Raw genomic sequence first — 21,887 nt, 5'->3', positions numbered from 1 at the left:
ATAGCCTGGACTCGTTCAGGGTTGACGGCAATACCATCCTTAGAGATGACATGCCCAAGATAGGTTACTTCGGGTAGCCAGAATTCACATTTGGAGAACTTGGCATATAGTTGATGCTCTCGTAGCTTTTCCAGCACAAGTCGAAGATGTTCAGCATGTTCTCCTTCATTCTTGGAAAATACCAGGATATCATCCAGATAAACCACGACGAACTTGTCGAGGTAATCCATGAATATATAGTTCATCAGACGAGAGAAGGTGGCTGGAGCATTGGTTAAACCGAAAGACATGACGGTGTACTCGTATGAACCATAGCGAGTCACGAAGGCGGTCTTTGGGATATCCTCTTCGCGAACACGGATCTGGTGGTAACCCAACCTCAAGTCGAGCTTAGAGAACACTGGCGAACCCGCCAATTGATCATACAGATCATTGATCCGAGGAAGAGGGTATTTATTCTGAATGGTAGCTTGGTTTATAGGACGGTAGTCTTGAACTAACCGGTTTGTCCCATCCTTCTTCTTGACAAAGAGAGAAGGTGCTCCCCAAGGAGAGCAACTTGGGCGAATGAATCCTTTGCGAAGAGATTTGTCGATTTCCTCCTTAAGCTCAAGGATTTCATGCGGCGGCATTTTGTAGGGTCGCTTGGCTATAGGAGTGGTGCCTGGTTTCAAGTCGATGATGAATTCGACAGCTCTAGCAGGGGGAATCCCTGGAAGTTCTTCAGGGAAGACGTCGAGGAATTCACGCACGACGGGAATGTTTTCAATGCCCTCGAGTGGTGCAGCGTTCAATGCATTCAATGCATAGAGCCTGGCCTCGGCATTTTGCACCAGATGAGCTTGGTAAGCAACTATTTCATCTGAAGGGTGTAGCAGATGGACGGTCTTAGTGGCGCAAACTATAGAAGCAGTATGCGCTTTCAACCAATCCATACCCAAAATGAGGTCGATGTTAGACGTCTTTAGGATAATGGGAGAGGCATAGAATTCCAGCCCTTTGATTTCCACGGGGACATCGATGCCAACCAAGGAGGTTTGACACTGTCCCACGGGGGTTTTGACCAGTACCGAGGTGTTCATCTCCTCACATTTAACGTCGTGCTTGTATGCAAAATCTTCTGACATGAATGAATGCGATGCACCTGTATCAAATAAAACGGATGCTGGTACTGAATTTATGAGGAGTGTACCCATCACAGTAGCAGGCTGGTCTTGAGCTTCGTTGAGATCAACGTGGTTGGCATGAGCACGACCATAAGACTTAGCATTGTTGTTGCGGGGCTGGTTGTTACCATGGCCAGTTGCTGGAAGGGCCAGTTGATTCTGGTTCTGGTTGCATTCTCTAGCACGGTGTCCTGGTTGACCGCACCTGAAGCACAAGCCATTATTGGGAGTGGGAACAGGGGCTTGGGACAATGGAGCTGGAAGTCTTGACTGCCTAGATGGTGGTGGAGGCAGACGAGGTGCAGCATAGGTCTGCCTTGGGGCAGATGCATTTGGACGGTACATGCTGTTCGGGATCCATATCTTACGCTTCTGTGAGGGCGAGCCCGAAGATGAGCCCGTGTCACGGTTGCGCCTGTGAGAGCTCTGGTATTCCTGCAGACGAGTTTCGACATTGATGGCCTTGTTCACCAAGGTGGCGAAATCAGCAAAGTCATGCACTAGAAGTGCGAGCTTGATGTCAGCTTGGAGGCCATCACGGAATTTCTCCTGTCTGCGTGCATCAGTTGCAATGTCCTCCTCAGCATAGTGAGACAAGTCCAGAAACTCCTGCTGATAAGCTTCAACAGTTTTGTTGCCTTGGGTAAGGTTGCGGAACTCACGCTTCTTCCGGTCCATGACTCCTTGAGGAATGAAGCGGGCACGGAAAGCAGCTTGGAAGTCTGGCCAGGTGATGATTGTTCCAGCTAGCAGAGTACGCCTGTGGCTGTCCCACCATTGAGCTGCGGGTCCCTTCAGAAAGAAGGAAGCAAAGTTGACATAGCTGGCAGGGGCTACATCGGCAGACTCCATCTCATAGGTGATGTCACGGAGCCAGTCATCAGCATCCAGAGGCTGAGTTGAGCTGCGGTACACAGTTGGATTGAGGCGCATGAAATCCTGCAGAGTTACTGGGGTTGGTTGCTGGTCCATATTGGGGCGAGGAAACTGAGCCATCATATTTTCCATGAATTGGCGGTTCAGTTCGAACTGTTGGATCATACCAGCCATGTACTCAGGTGGTGGTGGGGCATTGCCACCACTACCACGACCACCTGGTCTAACCATCCTGCTAATATATAACAGGGGTTCAACATTGAGGAATTTGCAAAGACAAGGATCATTCATGATGAAACAAGCATAATGAAAGGAGCACGATAGCTACTACATAGTAGTCGGCATAACTTACAAAAGGGGTCATGCATAGAGTTCAGTACACAGAGTTCAGTACATAGACTAAAACATCATAGGCGGCACACAGGCTCGCGGCGAATGCATCTAACACTACAAGCAAGCCTACATCAGTCCCAAGAGGTACTGTGGAGGTAATCGTAGCCCGACAGCTGGTAGTGAGGCAACGGATAGCCCTCCACGTCAGCAGACTGGGGGCCACGGATACTCAGGTGTAGAGCCCGACGCTCAGGTGGCAGAAGAGGACCAAGTGCGGGAGAGTAGCCTCCCACCTCTGGCCAACCGACATCGTGGGGCATCACGGTCCTGGCTGGGTAGATCGCAGTACGCGGTAGCTGTCCAGATCGGACAAAGGAGTGCAGCAGCGTCAGAGCACGGTAAAGGTGCTGACGGGTGGTGTACATCTCGTGGCGAAGAGCTCGGTTAGCTCGATCCAGCCCATCAGCATGCAGAACCAGGTTCTGATGGTAGAAGGGCTCTCGGGTGACAGTGGAGTAGGCAGCAGTATAGTATCCCTCCGCACCAACATCAGATGCGATAGCAATGTGCCTGAAAGGGGAGGTGTCCAACTCCCGATACTCTCCACGAAGACGTGTCAGAGCAGCATAGGCAGCATCGTGGACAGCCATATCGATGGTCACACCAACACCATGTGCGGTGTGCAGCACAGTAGTGGAGTCATACTCCCGCGAGTAGAGGTGGACGATGGCACGGTACTGCTCCTGGTTAAAGTCCTGGTACTCCTCGTAGACGGTGTACTCAGGGTGCCAGCGATAACCCAGATAGGTCATCATCTCAGCTAGCACCGCAGGTGATCCCGAGGCACCAATGGCCGTCGTGTGGCGCACGACCCGCCTCGTGGGTTCCATCTGAAAGCAAAGACGTTTCAAAGGAGTCAAATGACAGTGTGTGAATTGTTCAAAATACTATTCTAAGAAACAACTATGGCTTATCCAACTTTGGGGTGAATGCGGTCACGGGATCCTAGTGTTAGAGTTAGTAAATTCGTTTAACCCGAGTAGAAGAGAGTTCAGAGTCCCAGAGTAAAGGTCGAGTAGTAAAAGATCCTAGTACCACCCAATGGCGACGTGGGCCCGTAAGACACACAGCCATGTTAGTAAAAGTTTTGTAATGTCTAGACTCGACTTCGGCCAAGGAGTGTGGAAAGGGGGATCCCTACAAGCAGTCGGCTCTGATACCAACTTGTGACGCCCCTGATTTGACCGTACACTAATCATGCACGCAAATATGTACGATCAAGATCAGGGACTCACGGGAAGATATCACAACACAACTCTAAAACATAAATAAGTCATACAAGCATCATAATACAAGCCAGGGGCCTCGAGGGCTCGAATACAAGTGCTCGATCATAGACGAGTCAGCGGAAGCAACAATATCTGAGTACAGACATAAGTTAAACAAGTTTGCCTTAAGAAGGCTAGCACAAACTGGGATACAGATCGAACGAGGCGTAGGCCTCCTGCCTGGGATCCTCCTAACTACTCCTGGTCGTCGTCAGCGGGCTGCACGTAGTAGTAGGCACCTCCAGTGTCGTAGGAGTCATCGTCGACGGTGGCGTCTGGCTCCTGGACTCCAACATCTGGTTGCGACAACCAGAAAGAAAGGAAAGGGGGAAAAAGAGGGAGAGAAGCAACCGTGAGTACTCATCCAAAGTACTCGCAAGCAAGGAGCTACACTACATATGCATGGGTATATGTGTAATGGGGTATATCAGTGGACTGAACTGCAGAATGCCAGAATAAGAGGGGGATAGCTAGTCCTGTCGAAGACTACGCTTCTGGTCATCTCCATCTTGCAGCATGTAGAAGAGAGTAGATTGAAGTCCTCCAAGTAGCATCGCATAGCATAATCCTACCCGGCGATCCCCTCCTCGTCGCCCTGTTAGAGAGCGATCACCGGGTTGTATCTGGCACTTGGAAGGGTGTATTTTATTCAGTATCCGGTTCTAGTTGTCATAAGGTCAAGGTACAACTCCGGGTCGTCCTTTTACCGAGGGACACGACTATTCGAATAGATAAACTTCCCTGTAGGGGTGCACCACATAACCCAACACGCTCGATCCCATTTGGCCGGACACACTTTCCTGGGTCATGCCCAGCCTCGTAAGATCAACACGTCACAGCCCCACCTAAGCACAACAGAGAGGTCATCACGCTGGTCTAACCCTATGCGCGCAGGGGTCTGGGCCCATCGCCCTATGCACACCTGCACGTTGCGTACGCGGCCGGAAGCAGACCTAGCCTAGTGGCGTTCCAGTCCAATCCGGCGCGCGCCACTCAGTCGCTGACGTCACGAAGGCTTCGGCTGATACCACGACGCCGGGATACCCATAACTACTCCCGCGTAGATGGTTAGTGTGTATAGACCAAATGGCCAGACTCAGATCAAATACCAAGAACTCGTTATGCGTGTTATGTCGAAGTAACCGCGGACGCCGCCCAGGGCCAGGCCCACCTCTCGCCTAGGTGGTCTCAACCTGCCCTGTCGCTCCGCCACAAAGATCCACTTGCGGGTACTCCTACGAGCCGACCCGACTTTATTTACCACATGTGTCATGTATAGAGTATATAAATATATACCTGTGATCACCGCCCAGGTGATCACGGCCCGATAGTATAGCACAGCAGACGGACAAGAATGTAGGGCCACTGATGGAAAACTAGCATCCTATACTAAGCATGTAGGATTGCAGGTAAAGGTAGCAACAGTAGTAGCAAGGGCAGGCTATGCATCAGTATAGGATTAACGGAAAGCAGTAACATGCTACACTACTCTAATGCAAGCAGTATAGAGAAGAATAGGCGATATCTGGTGATCAAGGGGGGGGGGCTTGCCTGGTTGCTCTGGCAAGTAGGAGGGGTCGTCAACTCCGTAGTCGAACTGGGCAGCAGCAGTGTCGGTCTCGTAGTCTACCGGAGAGAAGAGGGGGAAGAAACAGTAAATACAATGCAAACATAAACATGATGATGCGTGACATGACAATGAGCAGTGCTAGGTGTGTCCTAACGCGACAGTAGGTGGTACCGGCGAAGGGGGGGAACATCCGGGAAAGTATTCCCGCTGTTTCGCGTTTCGGACGGACGGACCAGAGGGGGAAAGTGGCGAGTTCGATAGGTTAGGGAGGTGTGGTGGACGAACGGACTGCGTATCCGGATTCGTCTCGTCGTTCTGAGCAACTTTCATGTTGAAAATATTTTAATCCGAGTTATGGATTAAAAGATATGATTTTCTAAAGATTTTATTAATTTCTAGAATTTAATTAATTATTTAACTTAATTCGAAAATGGATTTACGACATCAGCATGATGTCATGCTGACGTCAGCAGTCAACAGGGGTTGACTGGGTCAAACTGACGCGTGGGTCCAGTGGGACCCACGTGTCATACTCTGTTAGGTTAATTAGGGTTTAGTTAAGCTAATTTTGTTTAATTAAACTAATAGGTTAATTAGATTAATTAATTAGGATTAATTAACTTAAATAATTTAGTTAATTAATCAATTAATTAATTCTATTATTAATTATTTATTTATTATATATATTTATTCATTTATTATTATTATTATTATTATTATCCCTTTTTTTGTAAACGTTCTGTGTGTGTGGGGGGGGGGGGGCGGGCCCCATTTGGCAGTGGCCCAGGGCCATAGCGGGTCGGGCGTCGGGCATAACCCGAATGGGCGCTGCGGGCGTGGCCGGCAGGAGCGCACCCAACTGGGCGCCGGAGCAAGGGGAGGGGGGTGCCAGTGGCCAGGGGCGGCCGGAGTCAGGCGCGGCGAAGGCCAGCGGGCGCGGGACGCGGCCGGTGCGGCGCATCCGCGGCGGCGCGGGCGGCACCGGAGCGGGGCACGGGGAGCGGCGGCCGGTGGCGGCCAACGGCGGGCGGGCCCGGCGCAGAGAGCTCGCACGGGAGCGGCCTGGGGGCGAGGGTGGCCACAGGCAGGCGTGGCAGTGCGCGCGCGTGCGGGCGGGAGAGACGGGGCGCGGGGGCGCGGCCATGTGCGCGTTCAGGGGCGCCGGGGCGCGGGTGAGGACGGCGTCGTGGCGTCCGCGAGCGGCGTGCGGTCGCCACGGCGGGCGGCAAGTGCGTGCGACTACGGCGCGGCGCGGGAGCAGAGAGGGAGGTGGGGAGGCGGCGGCTCACAGGGGCCGTAGGGGATGGGCAGCGGGGGTTGAGGGGGTCGACGGGGACGACGCACGCAGGGGAGGAGGGGGAAGCAGACCGGCGGGGGAGTGCTCCGGCGACGGCGAGCTCCGGGCTGCGGCGGAGAGGTCCAGGGGCGGCGGGGTCGAACGCCTCCTCCTCGATCCAGATCAGGGGAGGCAGAGGAGGGGAGGATATTTCGGGGGGAGTGGGGGGGCTGTCGGTGGGGAGTGGGGGGGGGAGGAGTGGATAAGGGAGAGGAGTGGGGGCCGGCCTGGTTGGCCCGATGGCCAGCTGGGCCGCGGTCCAGCAGGGGGGGGGGGCTTCTTCCTCCTTTTGTTTTTTTGTTCTGTTTTCTCTTTTGTATTTTCTTTTCTTTTTATTTATTTTCTTTTCTGTTTTACATCATTTTAAAATAGTTAGGCATTTTCTAAAAAAATGTTTTCTCCACAATAATTATCAGTGCAGTATCTAGCACCCACCGAACATTTTTGTTTAAATTTTTGAAAACTTTTATTATTGACATTAATTTGAATTTAAATTTTGAAACGGTTTCGAATCATCGCGAGGTTAACAACAGTAACCGTGGTGACGTGGAATCATTAGCGTGGGATTACTGTAGCTTAATTATCCGGGCGTTACATGGCCCCACCCGGTGGACCCCCGGGACCCTTCCGGTGGTCCCGGTACAATACCGGTAACCCCCGAAACTTTCCCGGTGGCCGAAACTTGACTTCCTATATATAATTCTTCACCTCCGGACCATTCCGGAACTCCTCGTGACGTCCGGGATCTCATCCGGGACTCCGAACAACTTTCGGGTTTCCGCATACACATATCTCTACAACCCTAGCATCACCGAACCTTAAGTGTGTAGACCCTACGGGTTCGGGAGACATGCAGACATGACCGAGACGCCTCTCCGGTCAATAACCAACAGCGGGATCTGGATACCCATGTTGGTTCCCACATGTTCCACGATGATCTCATCGGATGAACCACGATGTCGAGGATTCAATCAATCACGTATACAATTCCCTTTGTCAATCGGTATGTTAGTTGCCCGAGATTCGATCGTCGGTATCCCAATACCTTGTTCAATCTCGTTACCGGCAAGTCTCTTTACTCGTACCGCAATGCATGATCCCGTGACTAACGCCTTAGTCACATTGAGCTCATTATGATGATGCATTACCGAGTGGGCCCAGAGATACCTCTCTGTCACACGGAGTGACAAATCCCAGTCTCGATCGCCAACCCAACAAACACTTTCGGAGATACCCTTAGTGCACCTTTATAGTCACCCAGTTACGTTGTGACGTTTGGCACACCCAAAGCATTCCTACGGTATCCGGGAGTTGCACGATCTCATGGTCTAAGGAAAAATACTTGACATTGGAAAAGCTCTAGCAAACGAAACTACACGATCTTTTATGCTATGCTTAGGATTGGGTCTTTGTCCATCACATCATTCTCCTAATGATGTGATCCCGTTATCAACGACATCCAATGTCCATAGTCAGGAAACCATGACTATCTATTGATCAACGAGCTAGTCAACTAGAGGCTTACTAGGGACACGTTGTGGTCTATGTATTCACACATGTATTACGATTTCCTGACAATACAATTATAGCATGAACAATAGACAATTATCATGAACAAAGAAATATAATAATAACCATTTATTATTGCCTCTAGGGCATATTTCAACAAATATTGCACAAAAATCCAAAAAATGGTAACATGCCTCATTGTCACGCACCCATATGAGAGCAAAACAGGTCTTCTAAATAACATATTAGCTACCAAATTATTCAGAAACCGATAAATTCTTATCTATGCTCAAGGACACAAATATCCATCTCTACAAACATTGACAGTACATCTCACACTAAATAACATTTTCTTCGCACAACATTACTTCTTTTTTCTGCTTGCAACATGAAAGCAAGATCAGGAAAATAAGACATACGACTCATGAAAAACTAGAATACATAGTCATCGAACGTTAATTGCACCGCTCAGCTCTCGGCAAACCCAAGAGGCCTCTTGCATGTGTTCCGCCGATGTCCCTCTATTCCGCAGTTCTTGCATTTGCCTGGTTTCCGTGGCTTCTTCGGAGCATCCCCTCGATCTGGACATGTCGTCCTCTTGTGTCCCTCGCGGCGGCAAATGCTGCAGAACCTGGTTCTCTTACTCAGCCCTTCGTATGGTGCCTTCTCCCTGCTGCTCGTCGGCCTGCCAGCACCTCTACGCTTTTCTGGTGCTGAGAGGCAACGAAGTTCATTCATGCCCACTGAATTCACAGCACTATTGCATTGCTCATCCTCCTGATCTGCATTAGCAATCTGGCCGTTGCACGCTGCACTAGCATTCCCATTGTCAAGGAGACGATCCTCGAATGCCAATCCATCCCGCACGACCGCCAGAGGCGCTCCACCCCGCAGCAGGGAGTCCAGTCCAGAATTCATATAGTCATAGCATGCAGCACTTGCGTCCCCCATCCGAACAACTTCCATGGCTTTAAAATATAATGTTGAATGCCTGTAAGTGAATGACAAATTATGCGATTTGTCTTTCTGGTACTGAATCAGGTGCTCCGGGAGTACATCCCTAGCATCTCTTGTCCACCTTTTCAGGATATGGTACTTAGGGATTTCATCCAGATGCAGAATCTCCATCACCTACAATTTTCCACAGGCCACAAATGTTGCTGAGTCATTGCCTGTTTTTTGGGTGCCAAAAATAAATTCTTCACATCAGTAAATTCATGCAGCTTACCCTCAAAGCATGGCAACAAAGCATGCCTGTATGCTCAAACTGTCCACATTCGCACGTGAATATTGATTTGTCTTCGTTAACTGTCACCTCGTACTCCACCCTGCTCCACTTCTCTCTTTTGGCTGCATTATTGTGAGTTGTTATATATTTTCTCATATTTTCTTTTTCAGTAACATTGTATGCAGCTCCTTCTATTAGTAGGCGGCCAAATTCCTCAAACATATTCCTAGTATATAATTTGCTTGCATGCCGCTCTATTGCAAGGTTAGTCCACCGCACAGCGCCGCCCTGCAACAACGAAAGCAATCAAATGAACGAGATCAGTTCATTGTTCAGATATCATGAAAAACTTAAAACAATCTACTAGGATGGGAGCAACTTATTTACAATCATTGTTCTCTTCTCCTCGTAGCTTTCATCACGCTCACGGTCGAATTGAAGCCTCATGTATTGACGGACGAAAACATGCATCGGGCTTGCGGGGAGCATGTAAGACTTCAGCATGTGGTTTGCGCTCTCACTCCTTTGTGTACTTGTCATCTTTGCACAAAACACTCCTCTGAAGTATGGTTTTGCCCATTTATGTCTTGTCTCATATATTTGGGTCATATAGTTATGCGCCCTCAAGTTGTACTTATCAAGCAGCCCCGCCCAGGCTGTTTCAAATTCTTCCTCAGTTAACATGTGATTAACAACTTTGTGAAATTCAGCCTGGAAATCACTTTTCTTCGTGTAAAGCGGCCCAAGTGTTTCCTTCGCCTTCTTGAGAACATGCCACTTACACCAATGGTGGACAGTGTTTGGATAATTTTTCTTGATTGCAACCTCCATAGCCCTGCATTGGTCTGCTCATTGAAAAAACATTCTGAATCAGAACTAAAACATTGAATAAACGGGGGACACTGTGTCCGTATCATTTTTTCATGTCATAAATCATTTTTTCTTCCACTCCATCTTGGGTGGAGATAGAAACAACTTATCTACAAGCAAGTTACATTTAGTGCTAAATCATTCACCTGTGAGTATTGTTTTTGGAGCAGGTCCGCCCATCATGCGAATGAATTCTGTAAACACCCATTCGAAGCTTTCTTCTTGCTCGTCACGCATCAAAACTCCTGCCAGGATGATACTCTGATAGTGATTGTTAACTCCAACGAAAAGACCGAATGGCATGTCATACAGATTTGTCCTGTACGTGGTGTCGAATGTCACCACGTCACCAAAGAACCTGTACTGCATCCTGCTGCTCCCATTTGCCCACATGAGATTCTTCACCTTGCTGTCCTTCTCAGCCAGAACCACATACGAGAAGTCAGGGTCATTCGACCGGATGTCAGCGAACACCTGGAGTGTCTTCCGTACATCATCTTCGGCTTGCTCGCGACTTATCTTCCCACACATGTTCCTTAGTGTCCTTTTAGTGAAAGGAACATTCTCAACCGATCCAAAGAAGCTCCCAATTATGCTGTAAACCTTGCCTAGGTTCACGTTGTTCTGCCTCAACTGCCTTATTAAGTCTTTGGTGTAGACGTCTATGTGTTTATGAGATGGCCAGTGCACTTTCTCTCCCATTGTAAGCGACATAGAATGATTGTGGCTTGCTCGGTGCTCCGTTATGTACCAACTGTTGTCTGATGAACGAAGCAGTCTGATTAGAGCCGGGCACTCGCACCTGCAGGACCTGCTGTTTTCGGCGTCTGGTTTTCCCTGCAGACAATCCAAGAAAGCTAGTCAAATATCTTCCCAGCAGTTTCATATATGCAACCAAGCTCGCATTGTAATCTACTTTTCACAGTAGCTGGATCTGATAGCCCACTTACCGAACATCCACATACTATCTCCTGCATTGTTTTCGTCCTCTCGGCATTTAGCCTGCTTTTTCCATATCTTATTCCGAAATCAATTTCCCAGGAGTACAAGTTGTAGAAATCATAAACCTCGCCCAGTGAATCAAAACTAAGACCTAGCTCAGGTCGCACCACACTCTTGTCTGGTTCCTCTGCGTATTTACGCATTGATAGCTCCAGGGCGCTCATCCTGGATGGACAAGGCACACGGTCTGGTGGCGCACTCCCCAGACGAAGCCTGAATCAAGTTGCAAACCCAAAATCTTAAATTGTTGAATTCTTTGTAACACTATAAAACCACACAATAGACAGTTCCCCCACTACATTCGTCAACATCCCAGCTTATCAACTTTTTTCTCGAACCATAATTTTTTCTTATTTCCAAATTAAAATCATAGTTCATCAACTAACAAGTTTACAAGACCCAACTCTTACAGACAATACCCGTACCCTGATGGTTTACTAGGCTTTTATTCATTGATCTTTTTCAGAAGTTTTTGTTGCCACAAATAATTCCCCCCGCCCGACAACACCCACACTCAAGGTTTGCATCATATCAATGTCAATCCGAAAATCTAACTGACGTCTACTTGCAACGGCAGTAACACTAGATTCAGGAGAGTCACCTTTTAGTCCAGTCGGGGGCCTGTGGATTTACTCTGCCAGTCGATTGGGCAGACCTCGTCGGCGATTCTTCGCGTCTACGCTGCCCACTCAGCTGACCCTCGGTGAGCAAACCATCTCCCACCATCTCAGCTGCCGCAGAATCAACATCCGCGTGGTCAACATCCTGATTAGCAGTAACCTTATCCAGTAGGTACATCAGCGGGACTGGATCTGGGTGTTCAAGATTGTCGGCAAACTCCTCCCGCACCGGGAACCTGCATACACAACGGCGATTCAGTCTGACATAAATTTCGTATCGATCACACGATAATAGGCTGCTTGAAGGAAAACATAACAGATCTGCGCGGAAACGAACCTGTCGACCGCATCTAGTAGGAATTCCATTCCCTCGCTCTCCCCCTGCATCCAACTTTACGGTCAACCACCGTTGACGGGCGGCGGCCCCGCAAACCCGCTACAACAGCCTCGGCGAACTCTGTCCTTTGTTCTTCTTCCACGGCGGCGAGGGATGTCTAGAACGGATGACGGGAAGGGAATCATATATCTAACATTTTTTAATAACATGCGCACGGGGGTGCCCCGCCGGCCGACAAGCGGCTCAGACAGCGTACTCTATCATGGACTCCTTATCTGATCCAGGCTCAGACAAAAAGTCTAACGTCCTGGTCCACGGACTATTATAGAATGAACGTTCCTAGCCCACGGCCCATTCAGAGAAGCCGCGACGTCCGTCCCACTCCACTGGCCAGCCCCACTCGCGGTGCACTGTTTGCTACCGTATTGCCAGGTTATCTACATTTACAAACTTTCGCACAGGACAGGCCAGCTGGCTTTCTCCAGATCCCCAGACTGCAGCGAACGACCCAGATTATGCGTGCAGCTGAGCTCGAGCACCAAATCGACGCACTCGCGCAAGCCTCACATTTGTGTGCTATTATGCTTACTTTGAACATAGGCCCTTGGATGAATCATGTTTGGATGGTACTTGTATTGGGCAAACTTAAAAGTGCACTTCAAGTATGAAAACGCATCAAATTAAAAAAAAACAACTACAAGAAGTATATGTGGATTGCACTTGCCCTTTCCATCAGTTCGGACTTTTGATAAGGGCTAGTCCAATCCACATATACTGTAACATCCCCTCTCACGTGTGATGGGGAAGACAAGTCAACACGTGCAACAAGAAGAGAGTGACGGCGCGCGAAACTCACGTATGACTCAAGAGGCCTATACATGGACACAAAGGGGAGCTACCAGCAATTTTTGGATAAATTGCGGAAGTCCGAACTGATGGAAAGGTCCGGATTTTTGGTTGCGTTGGCTAGTGCATGAAGCTTAACAATATACATTATAGTCAAACTATTCTTGACAGTGGGAGAGCAAACTCCTAGGGGCACAAATTACACTTCCTTTATTGCTCTATTACCTCGTTGGTATGCTTGTAAGGCTGGGGATTGTTCTAGGCTTGTAGGCTTTTCGGCCTTATGTATTTCTAAGGTGATCATCTTTAATCTTTAGGAGCAAACAAATCAGCACATTATGTTAGCATATTATATTAAAATTAAGCGCATGGCTAACCTTCATCTTATTATATTTGTAGATTACTAACCTCAAATTTTCTTTCATTCTTGCATATTCAGTTGCAGCTGTTAAATGTATAGATGATCTCTAACCAATTAAATTTGTAAATGATGCCAAATTTCAACTTTTGTTGTTGAAATTCCTGCTTCCTTTCAATTTTGTAGCTAGCAAGAGAACTAGAGGTGATTATGCAGAAACAGACTGCTGAGCCAGCTGGAAGCTGCATTTCTAATGATGGCGTATCATTTCTTGACCAAGTCATTTATCCTCTATATGAAATCGTTGCAGCTGTAAGTGGTGCTGCTTGATCAGCTAGTCTAACTTTTTTTTCAAGGGTTATCAGCTAGTCTAACTCGATATGTTCTGTCCTATATAAATGTCTGAATGGTGGTTCTACTGCAGGAAGCAGGCAACAATGACAATGGGCGGGCAGCACATTCTGCATGGAGAAACTACGATGATTTCAATGAGTTCTTCTGGTAGGTGGATCAATTGAGCTCTCGGATTTTGTTATTCTGTTGCTATTTTCAAATACTGTTGCTTCTCTCTTTTAGGTCTGAGAAATGTTTTCAGCTGGGTTGGCCGTGGAAACTGAGTAACCCATTCTTCTCAAAGCCTAATAGGAAAGAGCAGGTTTGTTTGTATTAACTGTATATAAGATTTTTGGATCTTGCAGTAGATGGAACTAAACTAATAAATGTGTGTTACGGGATCCTTTTTTTTTCTCGTTTGATGATTATTTGTTAGTATGACTATCAGTCACAAGGATAATGTTTATCTTCTTTTCTGACTTAAGTTGCACTATTATCTATCCACGTAAGCCACTGTCACTCTTTTTGAGGGTCTTGGTAGCTCATCACTTGTTCCCGACGTCCCAGCCACTCTCTTTACCTTACTTGACATGGTCAGCTAAGACCGTCATAGTGGCTTCTCTGGTGTGTTGCTCCCTAGCTCCTGCTTTCCTAATGAGGGCTGCCACTGTGGCGCAGTTACCCGCCAGCTCTCAAAGTGTCTGACGAGGTTCACTGTTGAGCAGAATCGTTGGAACTCAGAGATCTGCTGTGCTTGACAGTAGTGTTGTCTTTTGTTCACTTGTGTATTGCTGTTTTGGGGAGGATTGTTATGGTATCGGGAGGTGAGTATTGGGTAGCGATTTGGATTGTGTGCAACGAAGAGGGATCTGGAATTTTGATTGTTAGGTTATGAAATATATTCCCATTTTATGCTTTATCAGTGCCATAACATCTTTTAGCAATTACCAACACAAACCCAACATTCTCGCCAAACAGGCCCTAATCCTAGAATCGACGAATTTTGTTCTTGAATGCTGTACACATCATTAGGTATGTTGAATACTTTGATATTTTTTCTTTGTTTATATATTTTATGAATTGTTTGGTAGTTTTCATAAAAATTGTGTTGATGCAATTTCTTTTACAGGGCTTGATAAGTAGGAATCATCATTACGGAAAGACATCTTTCGTGGAGCACAGAACTTTTCTGCATCTTTACCATAGCTTTCACCGCCTCTGGATGTTCCTACTATTGATGTTTCAGGTACATGAATTATCCTACAACGGTCTCAGTATTCTGCTTTGGGTTCACCTTAAATGTCCACCCTTTCTGTTGTAACTTTTGTGGTCTGTGTCTTAGGTTTGTTCTGTTCATGAGTTGGGAGGTGCCAGAGGCACAGTACTCTGGTTAAAGGCTTGTGTCTTGGGGATTTGTATTTTGAAGGGGAATAATAAGGGATATTTTAAACTAATGTGTGTCTTTTAGAGGCACAGTTCATGAGTGTGTGTGTCTAGGATAGTGTCACTTTAGTGTCTGTTGGAAGTATCAAACTGTGCTTTGCTGCTGGTCTGTTGAATGATATTTACAGAAAATATTCCCATGAATTTTTTGAACTGTGTATTTGTCTTTCATGAAATACTACATGATTTGATAGAAACTTCCACCCTTCCTCTAAAGCTGCCCATTCTTGTAAACCCCTCTAGCAATTTATGATCCTATTATTAGTATTTATTATTAACATCAATATAACGACAATATTTTAAAGGTGATGTGGCTTAAAGGCAATGCTGAATCAGGAGCTAGCTTTTCAGAGTGAAGAATGATTGAGCCTTACAGAGACATTGCAGAAGCTTACTTTTGTGCATACTCCCTCCGTCCCCAATAAGTGTCGTGGTTTTAGTTCATTTTAGTTCAAATTTGAACTAAAACCACGACACTTATTTTGGGACGGAGGGAGTATAACCTAATAATAGTTGGACTTCTCTTTATATGCTTCATTGCCATGCATTACACTGGCAGTATGATACTGCTTTGCTGACCACCGTGTATTCTTTTCACATGCGAGTTCATCGTCATACAAATTCATGGATTTACAGTTAAGATCTAAAAAAATTATGTTCAGTAGGAGAGATGCACAACTTTTCGTGTTTCTTTATTGCTGTTTCGGATGGTATTTCCTTGCCTTGAAAATTCTTTTGTGCTTTCTTGTCATTTTTAAATTCTTTTATCGTGCCTGTTGTGTCACCTAACAGTGCGGTTCTGTTTATGTGCATGCAGGGACTTACTATCATTGCTTTTAACAATGGCAGTTTTGACACAAATACTGTATTGGAACTTCTTAGCCTTGGCCCAACTTATATCATAATGGAATTTATTGAGAGTTTGTACCAAAAAACCTTTCTGTTACCATAGCAGTGTGATCTTTTGCATAAATTCTCTTGTAGGCGACTAATTGCTTCTGTTCTTTGTTTTGTTTGCGGAAGGTGTATTGGACATTCTAATGATGTATGGCGCCTATTCAACATCTCGTGGTTCTGCAATTACTAGAGTGATCTGGCGATTCTGTTGGTTTACTGCGTCTTCACTGGTCATCTGTTACCTATATATGTAAGTTTCGATGCCTGCCCAGAGTGAATTGCCAATAATTCACTATGTAACTGGATAATTTGTTTGAATCGTTCCATTAAGGATCTTATCATCTAGCTCAGGATGAATACTGAAATTCTGGGAACATATCTGTCCCGGGATTCAATCAGTAAGCGTTTGATCCTGGACTGTTGAAAAACAGATAATAATATTTTGTAACATCTCTGAAACTTAGTATGCCAAAAATTGACCTGGTGCCCTCAATGTTCCCTGGCACTCTTAATTGGTAGGTTGAATATGATCTGTTCTTAAGGCCCAAGCATAAGGACTAATGGCTAACATTTAGTTAGCCTTACCATTTTTATAAAGAAAGGATTAATGGTTCTCTGTTAGTCATTTGAAATATCTATGATCTTAGTTGTGTTGAATATAAGGACATGATGGCCAACAGTAGAAAGATCGAATTTGTACCTAATTGTGATGTCTGGCCCACCTTGACTTGGTTTGTATGTCCTTTGAAGCTTGTCATTATGCAAACCACCCTCCATTAGTTTCTGGCATTCTGCATCTCTTTTGACGGTTTTGGTTAAGTGTAACATCTTAATTCTGAGAATAAGATGGATAGAACAAGGCTTTACGTGGTTTTCTTGAAAAAGTGAATAGCAGGTTGGCCCAAGAACATCTCTTCTGTTTTTCTGAAATAAAAATACTAAAACTGGCCTGTGGACCAGGGCATCAGTTCAGTTTTATTGATGAAACTATCACATTAGCCATCCAAACGTTTTTGTATGTATTTTGACAATTCTACTTATCGAGGAGCAAAGTATTGAGATCCTTTGATGTCAACTCTAATGCTTATGCTAGTTTACTTGGATGAAAAACTTAGTTGTTTCGTACCTACTCGCCTTTGCATCCATGACCACAATATTTAGCAAAACTTTCTGCCCAAGCTTATTAATAGATTTCCTTGTGGAGGAACGTCGTGCCCATCCTGGGCGACGGTTGCGTGTTTATATAGCCAGGTCGCGACCTCCTGGTATAGCGTACAGAGTTGGTTCAGATTATAACTTGGAGAAGAAGAGATAAAAGAGGTTACAAAGATAAACGCATATGAGCTAGGATCCTAGTCTATCTTCGGTTGGAATCCTCCTGGCGATAGTTATCTCCAACAACTCTGAACCTGTCACGTAGGATGCTGGCGTGACCGATGTTACGTTCAACACCCTCCCTTAATCACAACTTGGTCAAGTTGAGATTACGCTTGAACTCTTCAAAATTTCGTGTGGGCAAAGCTTTGGTGAATCCATCTGCAACCTGATCACGAGAATGAATGAACCGAATTTCCAACTGCTTGTTTGCAACTCGTTCTCTAACAAAGGGGAAATCAATCTCAATGTGTTTTGTCCTTGCATGAAAGACAGGGTTAGCAGACAGATAAGTAGCACCAAGATTATCACACCATAAACATGGAGCTTGAGTAGTCTTCACACTAAGCTCTCGTAGCATGGACTGGACCCAAATAATTTCAGCTGTGGCATTTGCCAAAGCCTTGTACTCAGCTTCAGTACTGGACCTTGATACAGTGGCTTGTTTCTTTGCACACCATGATATTAAGTTTGGACCAAAGAATACTGCAAAACCACCAGTAGATCGTCTATCATCTAAACATCCTGCCCAGTCAGAATCAGAAAATGCACTAACAAGTGTAGATGAAGACTTGTTGAAAGTGAGGCCAAGATTAACTGTATCTTTCACATATCTCACTATACGTTTAGCAGCTGTCCAATGAGTTGTAGTGGGTGCATGAAGAAACTGACAAACCTTGTTTACTGCAAATGAAAGATCAGGTCTTGTCAAGGTTAGATACTGAAGTGCACCTACCAAGCTTCTGTACCTTGTACTGTCATCTTGACCCAAGGGCTTTCCTTTTGTAAGTGACAATTTTTCTATGCTGGACAGTGGAGTTGGTGAAGATTTACATCCCTGTAACCCAACTCTTCTTACCAGATCAGTGGCATACTTTTCCTGAGAGAGATGAAGACTGTTGCCTTGTTTCTTGACTTCAATCCCTATGAAGAAATGCAAGTCACCTAGATCCTTGAGAGCAAACTCAGCATTTAAATCCTTCAACAGTCCTAATATAGCCTCATTAGATGAGCTTGTGACAATAATATCATCAACATATATAAGATCGAATATGGATGTTTTCAACTTGTTGTAAATAAACAAGGATGTGTCAGACTTAGAAGGAACAAAGCCAAGAGTTTGCAATTTGTGACTTAGTCTGGAGTACCACTCCCTGGGAGCTTGTTTGAGTCCATATAATGCTTTATCAAGCTTGCACACATGAAAGGGTTTGTTCTTGTTTTCAAAACCAGGAGGTTGTTTCATATACACTTCCTCTTCTAGAACGCCATGCAGGAACGCATTCTGTACATCTAGCTGTCGAAGGCTCCATCCCCTGGAAACAGCAATAGTGAGCACAAGACGAATGGTTGTAGCTTTAACAACTGGACTAAAGGTGTCCTCATAGTCAATGTCGTACCGTTGTTTAAAGCCCTTTGCAACAAGTCTGGCTTTGTAGCAATCAATGGTTCCATCAGCCTTCTTTTTGATTCTAAAAACCCACTTGCAATCAATTAAATTTTTACCTTGCCGTGGGGGAACCAGATGCCATGTTTTATTTTTCAGGAGTGCCATGTGTTCTTCTTCCATGGCTGTCTTCCACTTCTTGTCACTGAGCGCCTCTCCAAGAGTACTAGGTTCATCTGTAGAGCAAACTAGACTGAACTTTGTTAACTGTTTATAATTTACTGGTTTGGTTACCCCTTTTTGAAGACATGTTCGTGGAGCAGCAGACAGAGAGGTTGGTGCAGAAGATCTTGCTGCTGCTGTAGCGACAGGACTTGCACATCCCGAGGCTGATCCCGTGGCGTCCCCCGCGTCGCTACCGGCCGAGCCGGACGGATCGTCTGTGCCGGCACGGGGCGGAGGCATTGGAGAGGCAGCTGGATCAGGCGCAGAAGATCCTGGGCCGCGGGACACGTCCGGCGCAGGCCCATCATGGCTCAATGATGAGGCGGACCCAGGTGGAATCGCACCGGATAGCGTGCCAACTGACTGGGCCGAATCCACCCTGGGAGCCGCGCCTGTCTCCTGGCGGCGGACGTAGTGGCGGGGCCCATCAGCAGGCCAGCGAGCCTCGGTGCGCCGCGTGGGGGCGTCCGAGTGGAGCGGGCTGGACGGGTCGCCCGCGCCCGTGGTGACACGCCGTGTGGCAGGCGCGGGGCCGCTGCTGGGTCGGCTGGCAGGCGACGCGGAGACCCGCGCGCTGCCCCCAGGCGGCAGCTCGGATCCCGAAGGAGATCCGCTGGCAGGCTGCGATGGAACTGATCCCGAGGTGGATCTGTCCCCCATCCCTGGACACATAAAATGTTGCATATTTGGCAGATTTTCTTCACTGTTTTGGATGTTTGCTGCACCATTTTCTCCGTAGTTCTCATCTGCATCATCATAAAACTCATGCAAAGGGTTATGATCATTAGTCAGCAGTGAATCATTGCAATCATTATCCCCATGAGAGATGCCCGTAAGACTGGATGGTAGAAGGAGAATTTCTTTCCGAAGGAGTGCACCGGCATTAGGATGAAGTTCAGAGAAGGGCAATTTTGTCTCATCAAATACGACGTCGCGAGAAATATAAACGCGACCAGTGGAGATGTCAAGACACTTGACACCCTTGTGTTGAGCGCTATAGCCAAGGAACGCGCATTGCTTAGAGCGAAACATGAGCTTGCGATTGTTGTATGGTCGGAGATTTGGCCAACAAGCGCAACCAAACACACGAAGGGTTGTATAGTCGGGTTTGGTGTGAAGAAGACGCTTAATGGGAGTTTCATAGTTGATGAAACGGCTAGGGAGCATATTTATAATATGTACCGCAGCAAGAAAGGCCTCGTCCCAAAACTTTAGAGGCATAGAGGCGCCGGCCAAAAGAGCTAGACCGACTTCAACGATGTGTATGTGTTTGCGTTCAGCAGACCCATTCTGTTGATAAGTGTGAGGATATGACACGTGATGAGATATGCCAATTTTCTGGAAAAACGAGTTTAGCTTCTCGTACTCCCCTCCCCAATCAGATTGGAGAGCAAGGATTTTGCAATCAAACTGGCGCTCAACAAGAGCTTGGAAGTTTAGAAACACTTGAAACACATCGGACCTTTACTTAAGGAGATAGATCCATGAGAACTTGCTATAATCATCTATGAAACTCACATAATATGTGTGCCTACCAACAGAGGAGGGGGCAGGCCCCCACACATCAGAAAACACAAGTTGTAAAGGCTTGGTGGAAATGCTGGTAGAAACTGGATAAGGTAATTGATGGCTTTTAGCCTTTTGACAAGAATCACAAACTGTTTCAACATCACGCTCTCCAACATACGGGAGCTTATTTTTCCTAAGCAATCGCTCAACTAAAGAAAAAGATGCATGTCCTAAACGATCGTGCCATCGTGTTGAAGACACTTTGGTGGCACTGAAAACTTGTTTATTGAATCTTCTAATCTACGGAATCAAGGGGTAAAGCCCACGAACGCATCTACCTCGATATAGCACCTTCTTCGTTGCCTGATCCTTGATCAAAAAGAAGTAAGGGTGAAACTCAAGGAAGACATGGTTGTCAATGGCAATGCGATGAACGGAAAGAAGACTTTTTGAAGCACTAGGGACATGCAAAATTTTCCTAATGTGAATTTTTCGATGAGGGGCTTTAATGATTGAGTGACCAACGTGACTAATTTTCATACCTTCTCCACTTGCTATGTGGATGTGATCTTTGCCACGGTACTTGTCGCGCATGGTCACCTTTTCCAGCTCACCGGTGATGTGGTTCGTGGCGCCGCTGTCGACATACCAGTTGGTGTCGACGCCGTAGGAGCCATCAGCGACTCCGGCCACCTTCTCGTCCTGGGAGGAGTCATCTTCATCCTCCTCAAAACGATACCAGCAATCCTTCGCCGAGTGTCCCGGCTTGCCACAGATTTGGCACCTGATTGCATCAGGGCGCGATCTGTTGTTGGAGGAGTTGTTGCGCCGGCCTCGGTTGTTGGTGGAGGAAGGCCGGCCACCGCGTGTGTTGTTGGCGCCGCTGCTGTTGCCGTTACCAGCTCCCCTGCCCTTGCCGTTTCGAGGCGGCCCGCGGTAGCGAGAGCCTCCGCCCCGGCCACGAGTGGCGACGTTGGCCAAGGACTTGAAGCCACCTCCCGCGCCAGCTCCCTGGAAGAGAGCCACCCGCTGGTCGAAGTTGCTCATTTGCCCGAACAGCTCGTCGAGGGTGAGCGGGGTAGTGCGAGCGTCGAGGGCAGACACCAATGGCTGGTACTCCATGTCAAGCGCGTTGAGGATGTGCGAGATTAACTCATCGTCCTTCAACGGCTTGCCAGCCGCGGCGAGCTCATCAGCGAGTCCCCGCATGTGTGCGAAGAAGGTGGCCACCCATTGCGTTCCTTTTTGCGCATTGGTGAGGGCGCCGCGGATGTTGTTGATGCGGGACAGCGACGTCGACGAGAACATGCTCGCCAGCGCCATCCAGAGCTCGCGTGCAT

General features: G+C 47.0%; 1 protein-coding gene and 1 pseudogene across 1 annotated transcript; one reads left to right on the top strand and one right to left on the bottom strand.

The window, feature by feature from the left end:
• Positions 1-8,304: 8,304 nt before the first annotated feature.
• On the bottom strand, positions 8,305-12,453 carry LOC109741843 (protein FAR1-RELATED SEQUENCE 5). The gene is made up of 7 exons (XM_020300923.3): positions 12,176-12,453; positions 11,820-12,074; positions 11,167-11,431; positions 10,363-11,053; positions 9,734-10,191; positions 9,347-9,634; positions 8,305-9,249 (listed from the first exon to the last, which is right to left on the bottom strand). Exons 1-7 carry the CDS (start codon positions 12,223-12,225, stop codon positions 8,587-8,589), a joined length of 2,670 nt encoding a protein of 889 aa, XP_020156512.1. The 5' UTR covers positions 12,226-12,453; the 3' UTR covers positions 8,305-8,586.
• Positions 12,454-13,053: 600 nt separating this feature from the next.
• Positions 13,054-21,887, top strand: part of LOC109741980 (callose synthase 9-like) — a 35,246-nt pseudogene continuing 26,412 nt past the window's right edge.

Source organism: Aegilops tauschii, chromosome 4 (assembly GCF_002575655.3).
Source record: "Aegilops tauschii subsp. strangulata cultivar AL8/78 chromosome 4, Aet v6.0, whole genome shotgun sequence".
Classification (NCBI taxonomy): domain Eukaryota; kingdom Viridiplantae; phylum Streptophyta; class Magnoliopsida; order Poales; family Poaceae; genus Aegilops; species Aegilops tauschii.
Note: the sequence above shows the minus strand (reverse complement) of the source record. Positions and strands in the feature narration are given on the sequence as shown.

Excerpts from the sequence above, each read along its gene's own strand:
- LOC109741843 (XM_020300923.3), bottom strand. The coding sequence starts at position 12,225 with ATGCAGGGGGAGAGCGAGGGAATGGAATTCCTACTAGATGCGGTCGAC. Across the intron at positions 10,192-10,362 it reads TCCAAAAACAATACTCACAG|ACCAATGCAGGGCTATGGAG; the intron begins GTGAATGATTTA and ends TTCAATGAGCAG. Across the intron at positions 9,250-9,346 it reads TTTGTTGCCATGCTTTGAGG|GTGATGGAGATTCTGCATCT; the intron begins GTAAGCTGCATG and ends GGAAAATTGTAG.